This window comes from Lithobates pipiens, unplaced genomic scaffold (assembly GCF_037356315.1).
Source record: "Lithobates pipiens isolate NorthernLeopardFrog02 unplaced genomic scaffold, aLitPip1_a1.2 Scaffold_16, whole genome shotgun sequence".
Classification (NCBI taxonomy): domain Eukaryota; kingdom Metazoa; phylum Chordata; class Amphibia; order Anura; family Ranidae; genus Lithobates; species Lithobates pipiens.
Window position 1 is genome coordinate 562,729,532 of NW_027507748.1, and position 19,565 is coordinate 562,749,096.

The 19,565-nt window shown below is 42.3% G+C and overlaps 1 protein-coding gene across 1 annotated transcript in view; it reads left to right on the forward strand.

Moving 5' to 3' along the window:
- Positions 1 to 1,402: 1,402 nt before the first annotated feature.
- ARHGEF25 (Rho guanine nucleotide exchange factor 25) overlaps positions 1,403 to 19,565 on the forward strand; it is a 479,971-nt gene continuing 461,808 nt past the window's right edge. The window contains exon 1 of the mRNA XM_077483624.1: positions 1,403 to 1,763. Within this exon, the coding sequence (XP_077339750.1) occupies positions 1,659 to 1,763 (105 nt within the window). The 5' untranslated portion in view covers positions 1,403 to 1,658. The remainder of the gene's footprint in view (positions 1,764 to 19,565) is intronic.

The following is a 19,565-nucleotide window of genomic DNA, read 5'->3' on the forward strand; positions in this document are numbered from 1 at the left end:
TAATGATACAGTAACAAAATTTCCAGAAACACCAATTGCAAGGTTATATAAAAACATAATTAAAGATAATGCCTGCAGGACCTATGGCCTCACTAGACCTGTACAAATGTAATTTACAAAGTAGATGTAGAAAAATAAAAACATGGCATAAATATCTCAACGCGTTTTGTAGCTTCTACGCTTCTCATTAGGAGCATGCACGTGGTATATCTAAATTAAAAATTGTGTATAAGTCACTTAGTAAAAGCATAGTAGGGGTGGAGTGTACAACCCCCAGCACCGTAGTGCATACTTACTAATGATGGTACATATGTTGATGGTGTGGTGGTAAGGCATAACAGGCAACCGGAAACATCTTCAACCGGAGCCATGGCGGGCAGGTAAAAGGGGACGGCCCACACGGGTGGCCATCCGGTGGGCGTCAAAATCGGGGCAACCCTGTGGGGCAGGGGAAACCAATTGAAAATGTATGTAGGTGTCACAGAGGTGACCAGAGAATGGGAGTGAGATGAGAGACCCGTGCAGGTGAGGTGAAGTAATGCTTAGGGAAGAAGCTGACAACCAAAAAGAAGTTCCAAAAAGCGTGATGATAAAAACAACAGTGAACCAAGCGATAACCCCAGCAATTACCTAGGGGGTGAGAGTGAAAGACTGAGTGAACCGAGGAGAGGAAAATACATTTACCTCAAATGAATGAGGTGACCAGCCAGAGAAAGGAAGATTCCATTGAATTAAAGTGATGTGAAAAGAGAGCCATGAGTTCCAGACGCCCATATATAAGCCACCGTGGGACCTCCCACCAACGTCACGCCGTGTGGCAAAGGGGAGGGGCTTTCTTGCTCCTCTTTTTTTTTTTTTTTTATAAATCCAACAATCAGAAGACTTTCAGGGCAGGTTTTGTCAACTTTTATCTAGTTGTGTTCCTTATCATGTGACAGCCGGAAGCTAGCTACCAAAATAAACACTAGAAGATTGTTATCTAGAGTATTGGTACTCTAGTGAATGGATGCAGAGTCATCTACTCAGTGGGCCAGACTCCAACATCATCTTCATAACAAGGGGCTCCCATAAGGCAACGCGGACATTGCACTAAAACCTCAGCGTTTATTTGTTAACACAAATTCCAAATATACAGAGGGATTCCCTGGATGTCTGCAGAACTACACAGACTGAATACTGTGCATCGCATCAATCTCTTTTTTAAAGGGTAAGTGACAGCATTGATAGTGATGGAGAGGCCTTAGTGTAGACATTCCTGGCAGCAAAAGTGTTAAGCATCTGCTCCTAATCCCAGCTGTTGCTTGGGATGTTACGGTAACTTACACCAAACATATGGCTGCCTTCCACAACAGAGCAATGAGGCCAGTGAGGCTTGCAGAGGGGAGTTGGTGAAAGGGACTGGCCTTGCAGCTATTGCTGAATTTATCACTGTTTAGCTTGCTGTGCTCAGTGCCTCTCCCAGCCTCTCAGCAGTCTGCTCTATCACAGGCAGGGCTCTGCACTCTACAGGATCAGCTGAGTGACTCCAACCTCTCTTCTACACAACTTTCCAGATTAGACTGCTGCTGACTGCCACTTCAATGGCTACAGCCCCTGTCTTTGGCTGAGACTGGGTCTACTGGACTACAGAACAACAGAGGAACATCTAAAGGACTTGGATGTATAACATGAAGACTCCACAGCGACATGTCGCCCGGACGGATCAGATGCTTGGAGCTATGGCAGATATCCTGGGATCCTTAGTACTTCCAAGTCATCAATGGGTAAGTCACATTAATGAATCTCTTAACTTTATATAAAAAAAAAAGAAAAAAACAGCAAAAAGGTCCTACATACATACTTGCTTATAAGCAAACATCTAGAAATAACTTAAAAAGCTTTTAGGAAAAATGTGATAATTAGAATATAAAACGTGGGGACTTTTTCATAAAAACCAGGAAAAAGAAAGCGCACAAAATTGTAATTGTTGCTAATAGCAATTAAAAAATAAAAATTAAACTCTGATGGTTGTGACCAACAACTTTTCTTATCCCCTAGTTTCATGGATCAGGCCCATGAAATCGTAGTTAATAGCTTAGCACAGACAGCAATGATGTAAGGTAGCTCATAGCAACCACACCGATACCACCGCTAGAAGTTTAGGGAATTCAAAGCATATTATAGCTGGCTTTTGGTTGCTCTTGGTTGCTCTTGGTTACCGCACATTTTGCACAAAAACTTACAGTCTTGTAAGTTTGATTACACTTTAGATTGCAATCTAGGGTTCATTTCTTTTTTACTTATTGCACTGTTATCTGCAACTATTTACTCGGTCCCAGAGATAGCGCAGAATAGATGGAAAATAATAATGAAAGCAAAATCATTTTAACCATTACATTACTTATAAATTAAAATATCATATTGCACCATTTTGCACTTTTTATTATTACATTATAACATTTTACTGTAATTCAGAAAATGTAATAAAAAGATCGAAACAGAAAATATCATATTGCCTTTTAATAAAGAACAAATGTTTGTTATAGCAAAGTATTTTTGCCATTTATTTATTCATTTTCATGAATTCCTAATTTTGTTATTATATAGCAGATTTGAAAACATTTATTTTTAAGGCACTTTTTTATTTCTGCATCTTATTTATTTATTTTTATATTGGATTTGATTTATTTTTACATCAGTATAAGAAAAAAGGCCCTTTTTTATTATAAGAAAAGACATTTTAGATCAGTGTTTAGAAGTCACATTGGTTAATTAGTCACAGACGCAGGAATTGTTATGATTTTGTAGAAGTCTTTTAAAGCCCACTAATACAGGCCCAATGGTGGGATCACCTGAAAACAACATGAACACATGCAATGTTTTTCTTTCAAGCTATTTTTTTTTATTTTTTTATATTGTTTGACTTATTATAAATGTACCCCTACCATGCACTCATTTTAAAGCTTGCCTACAATGGAATTAACTCTCTTTTCATTAACGAATGTGTGATTTAAAAAAAACTCTTTATAACCATACAAAGAGCTGTTTTTGGGTAATGCAATGCAAACGAATAGACTTGCATGTAAATTTACATCAATGAGAACCTAATAAGAAGAACCTAATATGAAACGACTATAAAGCATACTGTATTTGTGCTAGCTATGTGGGAATACATAAGGTAATTTGTGAACAGAGAAAGGAACTACATGCTATCACTACTGCTTTGATTTTTCAAGGCTGAACCCCTGGCATATAAAAAATGCACAGTTTTGGAACAGCAATTCTTAAAAACAGTAAAACATGTTAAACTTACCTGCTCTGTGCAATGGTTTTGCACAGAGAAGCCCCGATCCATTTCTTGCTGTGTCTCTCGCTGGTGTTCTGTGCCCCTCCCCCTGGCACAGGGCCCCCCATAGCAAGCCGTTTGCTATGGGGCACTCATGCGTACTCGCTCCTGAGCCGACTCTTTGCATCCATAAGACACAGAGAGCGTGGCTTAGCCCCGCCTCCTGCTCCCTCCTCACTGGCTGTGATTGATAGTAGCGGGAGCCAATGATGGTAAAAAAACCTTTAGCCTTTAGAATCACTATAAGGCATCTGTGTATTAATAATAGATTGCTATTTATTTATTTTTTTAAATGCAAGCTGTGTAAGTACCCGAATTTCACCTGGTATCATACCGGGAAAGGAAGAAGCAGCAAAATGAACCAATTAGTTATGCTGCAGTGCTTCTATGCTAAGAAGGGTCATGCTGATGGGAGAAAACAGCAGAGAGATAAACTCAACATTCTGCTGCTTCCACTTTCACTCTCCAATCATAGGCTGGCTAAAGAAACAGACATGTAATGCCGTGTACACATGACCGGACTTTTCGACCGACTAAATTGCGTCAGATTTTTTATCGGACTTTCGATGGACTTCCATCGAATCGGACTTGTCTACACACAAAAGTCAGATGGATTTGACCGTGATGACGCACGACTGGACTAGAATAAGGAAGTTCATAGCCAGTAGCCAATAGCTGCTCTAGCGTCGGTTTTCGTCCGTCGGACTAGCATACAGACAAATGGATTTTTTCGACTGGACTCTAGTCCGTCAGAAAGATTTGAAACATGTTCTAAATTTAAAGTCCATCTGATTTTTCGACTGCAAAGGTCGGATGAAGCCCACACACGGTCGAATTGTCAGACGGATTCGTTCCGTCGGACCTTTGCTGTAGAAAAGTCCGGCCGTGTGTACACGGCATATATGTTACATAGAGAGTATGTCAAAAAAAGATTGAAAAATAAATATTTAGTTAATTTCTCAAATACATGCAGATTTCCTAGTGATTTATCCCTTTTAAAATGCTGCTAGCACAGAAATATACCTTTTGTCCTGCCTGAAATTCAGTAAACCGTTTACTGCTACAGGAACAAGGTAAAAGACATGCTATAGAGAGACAGGGAGGTTTGGGGGTAAATCTGCCTAATGCATCGACATACACTTTAACTGCAGCAGAGAAAAATCAGGTCTCCTGTCCTTCCAGACAGAGCTACACTGTGTGGTGGAGTTGTGCAAATCCCAGGAATGGATGGAAAGAAAAATAAATCCTTTGGCAGGTAAAGCCTCATATCCATCTTTCATGTGCGTGTTTAGCTCTTTGCCTGGAGTTCAGTTTTAAAGCTCACCTTTAGGCACAAAAATTTTTCATTTAAATATATTCTTCAATAGCCATACAGGTTATAAACCCACTTTGTGCACATTAAATGCCTTTGCAAAGTAAGATAATACCTATAAACGTAGCAATGACATCATCACTGTGCTGAACATAGCCTGTGCAGACAGCAAAGCTGTGGGAGGGGCCCAGCAGGCTCCACCCACTACAGGCTGCCTGCAGAAAACGACGGAAGAGGCGGAGACAAGACCAGTCATCCTGCACAAAAAGAGAGAGCAGCAGTGACTGGTCTATACTACAGGAAGCTCATGCATAGAGGCAAAGTTTCACACTAGATTATTGCACAGATCTGGAAGAAATACACAAAGCACACCAAGATTTAGGTAAGAACACACATTGCATGTTAATAATATTTGTTCATACTGGAGTTCAGCTTTAGGGTTGCACTGTCAGCGTAATCCTGGCTTCACTACCTAGTTAATTGCTGACCTGGCACAGGTATACAGATTTCACTGGTTGCGTGACTGATTCACTGTTTGCTGATTAAACTAACTGATATCCAGTAAAGAAAAAGGGGCATCCCATGGCAAGTATGGTTGGGGAGGACAGCTCTAGATGAAGCTGGATGTCCTCCAGCAAAGAAATGAGGCGGGCTTCATCTTATGTGCTGCAGATTCTAATGCCCTGTACACACAATTGGAAAATCTGCCAGCAAAAGTCCGATGAGAGTTTTTGGTCGGAAAATGCGATCGTGTGTATGCTCCATCAGACGTTTGCTGGCAGAATTTCAGCCAGCAAAAGATTGAGAGCATGTTCTCAATTTTTCGGTTGGAAAAAAGTTCTGATCGGAAATTCCGTTTGTCTGTACAAATACCAACACGCAAAATTCCTACGCATGCTTGGATGCATTGAACTTAATTTTCTCGGCTCGTCATAATGTAGTACATCACTACGTTCTTGATGGTCAAAAGTTCAGAGAACTTTTGTGTGACCGTGTGTATGCAAGCCAAGCTTGAGCTAATTTTTTTCCGATGGAAAATCCGCTCGTGTGTACGGGGTATAATGCATATTATAATGCATACTATGAGAAGCTCACAGTGTGCAGTGAAATCAGAATAAGCAATATCAGTACAAGAGAGGAGCCTGTACAACTGTATGAGACTGAAGATAAGGTTGGAGTTCCCCTAACAATGAACTTCTCTTATTTGCTCCCCTTTGGTCTGATTGAATATACCAGTGTGTTGTTATATGTGGCAATATGTAAAAAAAAACAAAAAACCTTTGATCAGCTATTAAAGAATACAGTATGTTACCCCAACATTTCACATTCCTGATATGTGCCTGTTGCACCATTTACTTTTATGAGAAAGTATCCTGTTCTCTTTGTATTGCATCCTTTGTGTGAAATCCCTGGCGTTCCTGCGAGTCCCTCTGCTTTCCTATTAAAAACTGACCACACTAAGCAGGAGAACACACCATGGTCAGTTATCTAGCTATGCTGGGAACTCAGCCTGCTCGCCAATGATCAGACTTGTGCTGCCACCCCACCCACACAGCCCTTCACTGGGAAGATCAGTGTGCTGCTGTTTCTCCTCCCTCAGCTTATGCAGCTGAGACCAGAGAATATGTTATTCCCTCTTAGACTGTAAGGTCTAATGAGCAGTGCCCTCTAATTCCTCCTGTATAGAATTGTATTATAACTGTACTGTCTGCCCCCATGTTGTAAAGTGCTTCACAAACTGTTGGCATTATATACATTCTGTATGTAGCACCCCCTAGTGTTGTTAGAGTGCTAGTGATAAGATTTTTGTTGTGCTAGTGTAGGTAAGTTTTCAGGCTTAGCTGGAAGCCAAACTTCTCTGGCAACTCCACCCTATTTGCTGGAAACTTGGAGAAGGTTCCAGAAGCAGTTTGGAGGAGTCCAGGAGGAGCTATCTGGAGTATTCTGAGGGCCCTGACCAATCCCCAACAAAAGGGTTTGCAGGAGGCAGCCCCCCTCAAATACTTTGGGTCAGCCCAGCTGGGACAGTGTGAAGTTCAGATGGAAGACGGAGATGGAGAGTTAGGCTGCCAGGGCCTTTGACAGGAGTAGCTCCCCAGTCTGGGGGGGGGGGGGGGGGGGGTGAACACAGGCCTAGGCTTGGGTGTGGAAGGGAATACACAGAAGGATCCTGACCATGAGGCATGGAAGCAAAGAAAGGACAGCAGAAGGACACTACCGGGCAAACTCCAGAGAGGAAGACAGCCACGTGGGCTGGTGAGTGATATAGTCAGAGGATTGAGAGGCATGCCTGAAGGGACTGGGTGCAAGCAGTCTGGGATAGATGCAGAGTCAGTCTGGGAGGACTGTGGAGAAGTAGCCAGGAGGGCTAGTGAAAGGGGCAGCTGCAGCCAGGTGGGTTGGCAGGGGCTGAAGATGTGGTACTGGGAGCAGTAGCCACAGGAGAAGGACAGCTAGCACAAAAGACCTCGCTTTTTGCTACACCAAAAGGGGCCCGCGGTCCCTGCCTGGAAAGGACATTTACAAGGATCTAACTGAGTCAGTGTTTGATCAAAACCAAAGTGGGGTCAAAAAGTGGGGTCAAAAAGTCCTCAGATCTCATATTTGGACCTAAATGCAATAAAAGAAAAAAAAAATTGTCATTTGAAAAAAATGACAAAAAAAATGCGCCTTTTAAGATGTATGGGCGGAACTGATGTTTTGACGCCGCTTCCGCCCTGCTATGGTATGGAGACAGGTGGGGGCCATCTTAGCCTCACTCATCTCCATACCCACACGGACAGGTCGCCGCTGCTGACGGCTCCGGTAAGCTGCGAGTGGGGGGTGGCCCCTCTCCCATTGCCGATAACGGTGATCTCCCGGCGAATTTGCCACAGAGACCACCATTATTGTAAAAACAGGACCGCCAGCTCAAAAGATGGATACCTCGGTTGTGGTAGCAGCTGCTACCGTTACCTAGATATCCATCTTTAAAGTGCCGGCTTATATGTACAGGAGCCGGTCGGCAAGTGGGTAGTCATAACACACTTTTATGCTGGGGGGCAATACTGCTGTTCCATAAAAAAGGGCTGAGTTCATTTTGTCACCCTAGAGAAGTAAGTGGGTCGCTGGCAGGATCGCCAGGTTAAAATAAAGGAAAAAAATAAACAGAAGAATGATAACTAATGCAGCCACCACATCTAAGGACTGGTAAGCCTTGGGTTTAAATTGACGTTGCATCAAAGGGAATATTTAAATAGATAGAATATGACGCTGCTTTTAGAGTCATTTAGGTAAATTGCCTCTTGCGTTTCAGCTTTATTTTGTTAGGCTGGAATCCATGCAGTGCCTTTTAAATTTCTACTTCAAGGCTGTACTATTTTTCATTTATATTTTATTAGCTTTCTTATATGTTCAGTCACAAAGCGGACAGCACTATACAGCGTAGAGGAGTGCTGTAAATGAATATACATTATAGACATTATCTTCTTTTAGACTTCCTCCACTATAGAATATAAAAAAGTTTAACTATTTCCAGCTGCACCCTCCCCGCAGTCCCAATACAGAAACAGTCATATGTGGAAATCTTGGAGGCAGTTGCATCACCCAAACAAAAAAAAAGAAAGTTTATTTATTTTTTTGACTAAGTAGTTGGCTGTCTTCAGAGCTAAGACACTGAGACAAAACAGAGAATTAGATCAAGGGGAGGGGAATGGAGATCCAGATAAGCGCTTGCTGTTTTTGCAAATTAACAACTTCGGTGCTGCCTGAGACACTGGCAGATCTTATAGGGCTGACACTGCAATACACTGACAGATCTCCCTTTAGCCTGAGTTTGCAGTCCCCAGCGCGACTTCTGCACGACTTCTTGAACAGATGCTAGTTCAAGTCTTACCAAGGTCGGACCAAAAGTAATGCAGGAACCTTTTTCTAAGTTGGAGCAACTCATGTTGCAAACAGAACGTTTTCATTGCACAGACTGGGGTCTGACTGGGGTCCGACTGGGGTCTGACTGGGGTCCGACTGGGGTCCGACTGGGGCCTGACTTCTGATGTGTCAAGTGCTCCAAAGTTGGAGCGATTGTCACATCAGTGTGAACTGGGCCTTAACCACTTTACCTATGAAGATTTTACCCCCTTCATGACCAGACCATTTTTTTTTTGCTTTCCGGCACTGCACTACTTTACCTTGTAATTGCAAAGCTGTACTCAAACAAAATTTATATCATCCCCCCCCCCCCACAAATAGAGCTTTCTGTAGGTGGTATTTGATCGCCACTGTTTTTTTTTTTTATTATTATATAAATGCAAAAAAAAAAAGAAAAAAAAATATTTTTTACTTTCTGCCATAAAAAATGTGTAATAAAAACATTTTAAAAATCTAATTTCTTCATAAATTTAGGCCAATAATAATAAGTGTTTGTGGTGCATTTTAATTTAAGTCCACAAGGGCAAAAATTGTGCTGCCAGCGTGCCAAGATAGAACAGATCCGTTTTCTAAATATGCACCATGCTTTGCAGCTTTGATGTGAACAGGCATTGTCATGCGATTCGGTACAACTCAAGTTACATATGAAGACATTCAAAGCATAAGAATGTCCTTTCCTTTCGTCTCAGCAACCTACAGATACCCTTCGCCTTGCTTTGTTGCATCAGCCAGTCACCATCTCCCGGATTGATTCAAACACAGCCAAGATGGCAGCCCCCTGCACTGGAGACATAGATAAGTATTGAAAGTGGTCTTCTTAAAGATGGCTACTGCACGTCTGCATTAAAGAGGAACTGCAGTCTGCTCACATAATTTGTAATAAAAACATCTTTGCCATTCTGAATCTAACCTCCACCCATTTTGCATATTATTTTATATATACTGTGATTCTGTACTTGTCAAATAAAATATGATGCAGAAATCTCCCTCCACTGAGTCTGGCTGCAGCCATTTTAACTGTGGGCAGCTGAAGCTGCTTCCTGTTCACTTCCTGGATTTACACAGACACACAGAGCCACGTCTCCAGCTCTAAAAAAAGGGCGAAATGCGAGCTTAGCACAAATATGTTCACGCATATAGAGTGGTCACTCATAGATCATGCACCATATAGGGTGCTGCTGTCGTAAGCAAAGAAAGAGAATATATCACTAGTAGCGGTCCGGGAAAAGACACCGAGAAAGGGTTACATATGACAGCAGAAATCTGATCATACAAGAGTTTATCGTAAAAATCTTAAATTCTTAATTAAATAGTGTAAAAAGGCTGTCACAAGTTCCAGCCCAAGTATCAAAAAGTAGAACTTCTTTAAGGCTGGCCTATAATAACAACAGCGAAAAAATAAACACCACACAAAAAACAATGGGGACAATAAAAACAAAGAAACGTCTGAACACCGTGTGACAACATGCGGGCAGGCAATCAGATGAAACAAATCATCATATAGGAGTTCCTGTAAAGGAAGAAAGGCCTGATTGGCTATAGGAGTAAATGATAATCCGTCCGCCTGTGGCCCCAGGGATGATGTAATAGAGGAAAGAAATTCCTCCATTGTTGTCTTGTGTCTATGTGTGTTTTTTGTGTGGTGATTATTTTTTCACTGTGATTATTATAGGCCAGCCTTAAAGAAGTTCTACGTTTTGATATTTGGGTTGGAACTTGTGCCAACCTTTTTATGCTATTTAAATAAAAATTTAAGATTTTTAAGATAAACTCTAATATGATCAGATTTCTGCTGTCAAATGTAACCCTTTCTCTGTGTCTTTTGCCGAGCCGCTACTAGTGATATACACTTACAGCTCTGCAGCCCTGCAGCTCCCATTGGCCCTCTTATGACTCACCCCCCCCCCCCTTCCTGGCAAACTCTCACGAGAGTGAGAGAGAGGGAGCTGTATAAGGTATTTACTGGCAGAAAAAAAATGTTTAATTATCCAAAGTTAAAACAACAAGGGCGGAAGATTTAATAGATGGAAAGTTGAAAAAATGACTGACGGTCCACTTTAATGAATATTCAGTTTAGCCCTGTCCAAACTGCAGAAGGATAATACAGCAGTAACAAAGGAAGTATTGCTGCAGCAGTTATCAGTTACTTTCCAGTTTACACATTTATCAAATAGATGTAACAAAACACTTGCATATTGTATATGTAACAGACCAAAAGTAAGCAAACAGAATATGTTAATTGTTAGAGATTACATAAGCATACACTAAAATGTTGCTGTTTTTAAAATTGACACATGAATTCCTATCAGTTCCTACTTCCTAGACCTAAGTTGGAGGTTTTGCCTGTTATATTGACATGAGTTGTCTCAGTATTGCATACTTACCAACATCTTCGTTCCAACCTCCAGGACACTGTCACACTTGGCCAAAGCCCACTCAAATCAAGCCCTTATTGCGGGTGAATCCTTCCAGATCATGCCCACTTTCTGGGTGGTCCTGCCCAATTCATGCCCAGTTTCTGAGTGATCCTGGCCAATTTGTGCCTACTTTCTAGATCATCACAGAAAATCCATGCCCACTTACTAGGTGATCCCAACCAATTTATGCCTACTTTGTAGGTAGTCCTGGTCAATTCATGTCTACTTTCTGGGTGGTCCTGGCCAATTCATGCCTACTTTCTGGGTGGTCCCAGCCAATACATGCCCACTTTCTTGGTGGACCCAGCCAATACATGCCTGATTTCTGGATGTTCCCAGCCAATTTATGGTAACTTTCTAGGTGGTTGCAGGCAATTCTTTCTGGATGGTACCATTCTTTGTGCCTGTTATATTGACATGAGTTGTCTTAGTATTGCATACTTACCAACATCTTCGTTCCAACCTCCAGGACACTGTCACACTTGGCCAAAGCCCACTCAAATCAAGCCCTTATTGCGGGTGAATCCTTCCAGATCATGCCCACTTTCTGGGTGGTCCTGGCCAATTCATGCCCAGTTTCTGAGTGATCCTGGCCAATTTGTGCCTACTTTCTAGATCATCCCAGAAAATCCATGCCCACTTACTGGGTGATCCCAACCAATTTATGCCTAATTTGTAGGTAGTCCTGGTCAATTCATGTCTACTTTCTGGGTGGTCCTGGCCAATTCATGCCTACTTTCTGGGTGGTCCCAGCCAATACATGCCCACTTTCTTGGTGGACCCAGCCAATACATGCCTGATTTCTGGATGTTCCCAGCCAATTTATGGTAACTTTCTAGGTGGTTGCAGGCAATTCTTTCTGGATGGTACCATCCCTAATTATGCAAAAATCATCCACGCGTGGCCCTGATATCCTCAGTAAAACCCTTTTTTTTAAAAAATAACTGTGCATACTTAGTCACTCATATAAGGGTAATGCTGTGATCTTCAGACACAGCATCATTGGACGGGGCTCATAATGGCAGGACCTTCCCAGCAAATCCAGGACAGTTGCCATCATTGTAGTGTAGGAAGATAAAAAAAAACTGCTAGCAAAAAAACGAGACAATCAAATGAGTGGGAATTCTATTTTTTAGTCTCCATTCATACCTGAGCGTATCGATTTACTGGCGTTTTTTAAGCTTTTTTGCAGCTTTTTATAAGATATTTTAAAGCGTTTTAGAAGCATATTACAAGCGTTTTACAGCTTCAGATGTTTTTTTCTATAGGTCCAAAAACGCTTTGCCAAATTTGCCAAAAATGAGCTCAAGTACTTTTTTGAGTGACAGGCATTTTACTTCAGGTGACAGAATGCTTATATGTGAACATTGAAATGAATGAGATTTGACATGTTGGGTGTTTTAGAACTGCAAGCTTCCAGCAGAAAATCGCTCAGGTGTGAACGGGCTCAGTTCTGTTCACAAAGGTTCCTTTTTCTTTCATGGTTCTCGGTTCATGACATGATCTCACCTTCTTCAGCAAAAAGGAGCAGATAACAGAGCTTGAGTGGGGGGAGGAGCCAGGAACAGGAGATGGTGCCATCTTATCAGATGGTAAACAATAGCAATTAGTATAGATTTTCTAACCTGCACAATCATCTTAACTTGCACAATCAACTGCTTCCCTCAAAAGTTAGCAGTCAGCCAACTAAAAGGACATGGATACAAATATGGAAATGGACGGATTGATTGATTGTCATCCAATGGCTGTAAGTACCCTAGTTTGTTTTTTTTGTTTTTTTCTGTTTTTAGATGATGCAGCAGAAGAAAAGCTTTTCATTTGGTTTTGGATTAAACAGGGAAGGGTTAGCGGCAACTTTACATTTTGCCATTTGTGTCTCAGTTGATGTCCCTACAATTTGTTGATGGCCACCAAGACAGGATGTAATAAGAATCTCTCCTACAAGGACACAGAAAGCTTTTATCAATAGAGTGAGGCTAGTTTAAAATGATTTGTGCCCCCATTAAGGAGATCTACTTCTTTCCTGCTGTGTCATCAAGGTAGAAAGTATTGGTAAATATCTCCCAAAAAGATGCAGAACTTTCCAATGTTCTATCCCTTTCCACTTTATCCAATATTGGGAAAAATGTTTGTTTTCTGAGGTTTACAACAAGCTTAGGCAAATAAACTGTGCACTTTGTAAGTGCAGTTGTACTCATTTTTCTTAGTAAGTATATAATATATGTGGTAAAGATTCAGTTTGTAAAAAAATATCCAATCAGGTGCAAGGAAAAAAAAAACAAAACAGCATTTTTTGATTGCACATGATTGGATGATGGAAATTAAAAGAGCTTCACCACATTTGCTAATGTCTGGGGAAAGTGCACAACCCATTTATTGCAAATCCACCCCATTGTTTCCCTTAAGACAGTTAGGACTCATTCCCATAGGAGGCTGTTCCAAGGTGTAGTCTTCTCATGAACTTTCACATACACAGCCCTTGGGCAAAGTATTTTTTACAAAGGCTTACTAAAGCCAGCAAAGATGTTGGAAAGAGATATGCATACAAAAAAGGTGGTGAAGGAGGAATGCTTTTTGTGGACTGCATCCAAAGGAATTCTTACAAAATGTTCTTTTAAGGAAAATTGTAATTATAGCAGGGATTCCTTCCATAGAGATGAAGGTGTTCTTGCTGCCTAATTAGTGTTTGCTTTCAGATGGATACAGATATGTACTAGGGGCTGTTCTAGCCTCACATGACTGCAACAGGAACTCAGATTTTTGTTTCCCAAGTATGTATTTATAGAGCACAGTAAAACATTGGTTTGAGAGTAATTTGGTTTGAGAGCATTTTGCAAGTCAAGCAAAATTTTTTAATAAATTTTGCCTTGATAAACAAGCGATGTCTTGATATATTAGTAGGGTCATGTCACAACTGAGTATAAAAGAGAAGAGAGGCTCCTCTAAGTGTAGCAATATGGTTACATTTAATGAAGGTACAACTCACTTGATTGTTGAGGCACATCCAAGTATGCAGACATCTGGGGTAAAGCTGCCCACATAGACCATCCCCCGCACCGCCATCGACATCATCTCTTCCACGCTGTGCTCCACGGGAGATTCAAGCCTCGCTTTCAGATCGCTCTACGGCAGGGTAGTCTTCCTGGGCACGATTGCAGACTGACAGCGGTGAGAGCCGGCGGTGCGGAGGACGATCTATGTGGACAGCTTTACCCCGGATGCCTGCATACTTAGATGTGTCTCTTTTATTCATCAACCATGTGAGTTGCTTAATGTCGTACCTTCATTGAATGTAACCATATTGCTATAATGCTCTCTTCTCTTTTATACACTGCAACTTCTCCTGTATTTTGCTTCTAATTCCCTTGTGAAGGCTGCCATTTATGGATGGACATTTTATGGTTACACAACATTGCTATACTCTTTTTATATGGACTATAAACTGAAAGACCTATGAATAAATGGTTGTGGAACGGATCATCTGATTTTTTTATTATTTCTTATGGAGAAATTTACTTTGATATATAAGTGCTTTGGATTACAAGCATGTTTTCAGAACAAATTATGGTCGCAATCTAAGGTTTTACTGTATGTCTTTGTGAAGACAAGAAAGTTTGTCTTCTAGAATCTCACACTTCACATACTGTATAAAATATCTATGTTATTAATTTATTCTATGGCTAGAAGCCACATTCATTAGTGGATATAAACTTGTAGCAGTACCCCTGTAGGGGCTGCTAAGCTATGTGGCCCTCCTGTCACCCTGCCCAGCCCGGCATTCACCTCTCAGACACTCCAAGACAATGAACAGTCCATAAACTTTGTTTGCGTATTTTATGAGGGAATTGAACTTGGATGGGGTATAGGAAGTATGGAATGCCCAGTGAAATTAGCATAAATACTTGGGGCAACTTATATACACTCTGGTATATACACACTTCTCTTCCTCCAGCACAACTCTTGCTGCAGACTATTACTCCTTAGCTCCTCCAACACTTCACTTACTTGAGGTTCTGGGCACAGCTGGCACCGCATGGTTAGGCCTAACACTGGCTCAGCCAAGCCTTAGCAACTGTCTATTGCAGGCAGGCCCCTTTAGTGTAGCCATAGAAAGTTCCTGGTGCTAGCTGCACTAACTTCGGTTACTAAGCCCAGTAACCTAACTTCAGGCCCTGCCTGCCCTCCTGGCTGCAGCTGTCCTTCTTCACTGCCCATGACACCACAGTCCACTCCACTGGCTCTGCACCCATCCCAGACTGCACGCTCCCAGTCCTCTCAGGTGTGCCTCCCCAGTCCTCCTGACTATGCATGTCACTCACCAGCCCTCCTGGCTGTGACCATTTGTTCTTCTCCCTGGAGACTTGCCTGGCAATGCTCTCTCCTGCTGTTCTCTCTTGCTCCTCCTGTGTCTCCTGTCCAGGATACCTTGACGAATTCTTGAAGAGCCCCATCCGCACCTGAGCCCAGGCCCAATGTCACCCTCCACAGACTGAGGGGCTCCCTCAAAGGCCCCCGACCAGCCTAGCATTCCATCTCCAAGCTCTGAACAACTCCAACTCCTCCCCAGCTAGGCTGACCCTGGGTATTTAATGAGGCCTGCTCCCTGCCAATTCAGGTTGGGCATTGGTCAGGGCTCTCTAAAACACCCAAGGCAGCTCCACCTCTCGTCTCCTCCTCATTATCCAGAACCTTCTAGAAAGAAGAGGGAGGTCTCAGAATCGGTGGAGCACTTGGTCTTTTTTCTGTCATCGCTCTATTATGTTTCTATGATATTTTCTACCCATCAATCAGGATCAGAGTTCTAACCTGGTCACAAAGCATTATGGTCAGTGGGAAGAGTGTGCCTTGCATTTGTGGTCAGTGGGAAGAATCCCCATCTTACAGATAACAAAAAAAAGATTATGTATGCCAATGGTTACTTAAAGTGAAGTTCACAAAACAGAAAAATAATAATAATAAAGCAGAGTTCACACCCAGAAATTGAACTTCCACTGATCGGATTCCACCCCTTCCTCCAGTGCCACATTTGACACCTTTCAGGGGAGAGCAAATACCTGTCAAATCCAGGTATCTGCTCCCACTTCTGGGCATAGATCGGCACACTTTGTGTGGCGAAGTACGCAACGTCCTGTCCCTCCTCCTTCCCCCCACTGTCTTCTGGGAGACACACATGTCCAAGAAGACAGCAAGGACCATTCAGAAAGTGCAGCGCGACTCGAAAATGTGCAGTAGGAAACAGGAAGTGAAGCCGCAATCACTTCCTGTTTCCCTTAGTAATGATGTCGGTGCCTGCATCTGAAGCAGAGGGACAGGTTGGCTTCGGGTGAGGACATTGCGGACTCCCTGGACAAGTAAGTGTCCTTATATCAAAAGTCAGCAGCTACAGTATTTGTAGCCGCTGCCTTTTCATTTTTTTCCCCCAGAACTCCGCTTTAACTGAAAGGCAGAAATTGCTCTTTACTCAGGGAACCTCCAGCAGCTGTTGAGAAATACTGCTCTATGGCCTCATTCACAGGGGCATAAACATCAGACATATGCTTTGCTTTAAAAAAGTTTTCCAAACATTGTGCAAAGCAAATGCCTCTCCCTTACATGAATAGCAAACAATGCTCTTTGCATTCATTCACAATGATTTTGAACTTACCTACAACATCTGGCAGATGTTTAAACTTGCAAAGCTTGCCAAAATGCTTCATTTCAAGCGCATTGCAAACACAATCTAAACGCTCCTAAGACATTTGGTGTGCATGTAAAAAGGTACATACAAAAAAAGACATTTGAAACGTTTAGGCTTTTCACAGGCATTATATTCTCAATATCCATGTAGAATTAAAGCAGTTCTCAAGGCAGAAGGCTTTTTACCTTAATGCACTCTCTGCAGAAGGCTCCGTTCACACGTGTGCGACTTGTCATGCAACTTTGGACATCAAAGTTGCATGACAAGTCGTTCCCCATGTTTTCCAATGATATCCATTCATACATGGGTGACTTAAAGTTGCAGCGACTTCAACGTAATTCATGCACTACTTTGGTCCGACTTTCATGCAACTTGAGGGCCACTGACTTCAATGTTAACCCTCAGAAGTTGCATGAAAGTTGTACCTGAATGTTATGCAATGCAACAGTTGTCCATTATCACTGGTTATAGCCAAAGTCATTCCAAGTTGCACTCATCCAAAGTTGCGTCAAAGTTGCACCAAAATTGGACTCCAAAGTCGGTGCAACTTTGGAGTCGTACAAGTGTGAATGTATCCTTAAGGTAAAATACCTGCCAATGTCTGTGCCCCCCACCCCAAAACACTTACCTGACAGCAGTCTTGATCTGCTCTTTTCCTGCATTCACTGGTTTTACTGAGAGCATCGGGAGCCATTGACTCCTAATGTTGTCAATCAAATCCTGTGAGGTGGGACCAATAGATACACACAGCCCAGCTTGGGAGCGTGCCTACACGAGTGCCCCCATAGCAAGTGGCTTGGTATGGGTGCACTCGAAGAAGAGGAGGGGCGGATTATCCGATGGATAACTCCAGAAGAGGAGGTTGAGGCTTGGGGCCACTCTGTGCAATACCTTTGCACAGAGCAGGTAAGTACAACTTTTTTTTATTATTATTTTAATAAAAAAACTGTAACTTTACAATCACTTTAACCTAAGGAGTTGATGTCTTAAAAGGAGTAGAGAATGTTCACTTAGCAAATTAAAGATATTTTCACTTTAATTATACAGTCAGATGCAATGCAAATTCACGACTTCTCTTTGCTAAGTATACATTTTGTATATAACCCCTGAATGATTAATTGATAAGTGACATGCTGGTAGGTTAATTGTCTTCTTTCTAAATTGGCCTTAGTATGTGTATGTATGAATGTGAGTTAGGGACCTTAGATTGTAAGCTCCTTGAGGGCAGGGACTGGTTTGAATGTACAATATATATGTAAAGCACTGTGTAAATTGATAAGGCTATATAAGTACCTGTAATAAGTGTCCTGCTGTTACATACAATGGGGTGAAGGGTTAATTTTTTATATGTAGGGCTTAGAGAAAGAATGGATGTCTAGATCTGTTATGAGATAGTCCACACTTTGGATAACTAGAGTTGTGTGTTAGTGAATAGTTGTATAAAAACAGTTCAGTACTAGTCACTCTGCTATGTATTGGAAAAAAATACAAATGTATTAATTAAATATACCACTTAGAAGCAGTTATTGAGAAAAAGGTTATCCAATTTATTGTTGACAAAATCGCTCCACTAAGTTTCACCATTTAAAAAAAGAAGCCACGTGTCTCAAGTATATGCAAGTGATATCCTCATATACTGAATATTGCACAATGCCTCTGTCCAAAACATTTAATACAAACCATATGCTTCTGGTATCTCATAAGTTCATTGTATCAAACTTCTTTCAAGAGATGTTTTTAATAATAAAGTAAGATCACACTTCTAGGCTGGCAATCCATCTATGGACATAAATACTGTAATTTTCCAATACCTCCAGGGGACCAATGGACGTCATCTGCTTCTGCGGTACTAGTATCTCTCCTTAAAGCAGCCATCTGAAAAGAGGGCTAGGAACAACAACAATTTTTTTGGCTCTGAACATTTTTCCAAGGCAAGAAGTGGCAAGAGGAATGCAGAGGGAGAGAGGTGTGTCGGGCTCCCATCCCCCTTGCCACCGAATGTCTTTTGAAAGTGCTTGGTGCCGAGACAGCAGACATTATGAAGAGGCCATCTCCTTCATATCTATTCTGTTGTAGTGGCACCAGTGGCGGTGCGTCCTTAAGGGCACACGGGTGCCGTCCCCTTTCTTCAGCCACCCCCTCTATCAAAAATAGGTAGATTCTTGCATTTCATGAATCTATCTATGGCCGCCGCTGCCACCACCTATTCAGTTACCTGGCCCCTTTTTGGGCGCTGGGCACCTAAATTACAGCGGCAGGGGGTGTTTTTGAAGCACCATGCTTGGCGCTCGCAGTTCACCCAGCTGTGTTAGAAAAGCGAATGAATATTCGCGTTCCTAACACTGAACCGCCCACTGAATCGGGTCTGTTACCCATCACCTGATTCGCTGAAACGTCAGGCGCTGTGATTGGAAGCCTATCAGGCATCCAATCATAGGAGAGGATGGGAGAAGAAGAAATTGAGGACATCGCCGTCATCACCCACTGCCCCATCAAGACAGGGTAAGATTCCCGGGGCGGGGGGTGGGGGCACAGTGGCAGCATTCGATGGGAACAGTGGGAGCATTTGATGGCACAATGGGAGCATTTGATGACACAGTGGCAGAGTTTGATGGGCACAGTGGCAGCGTTTGATGGGCACAGTGGCAGCATTTGATGGACACAGTGGCTGCGTTTGATGGCACAGTGGCGGCATTTGATAGGCACAGTGGGGGCATTTGATGGGCACAGTGGCAGCGTTTGATGGACACAGTGGTGGTAATTGATGGGCACAGTGGCAGCATTTGATGGACACAGTGGCTGCCTTTGATGGACGCAGTGGCAGCATTTGATGGGCGCAGTGGCTGTGCTTGATGGACATAGTGGTGGCAATTGATGGGCACAGTGGCTGTGTTTCATGGCACAGTGGCGGCATTTGATGGGCGCAGT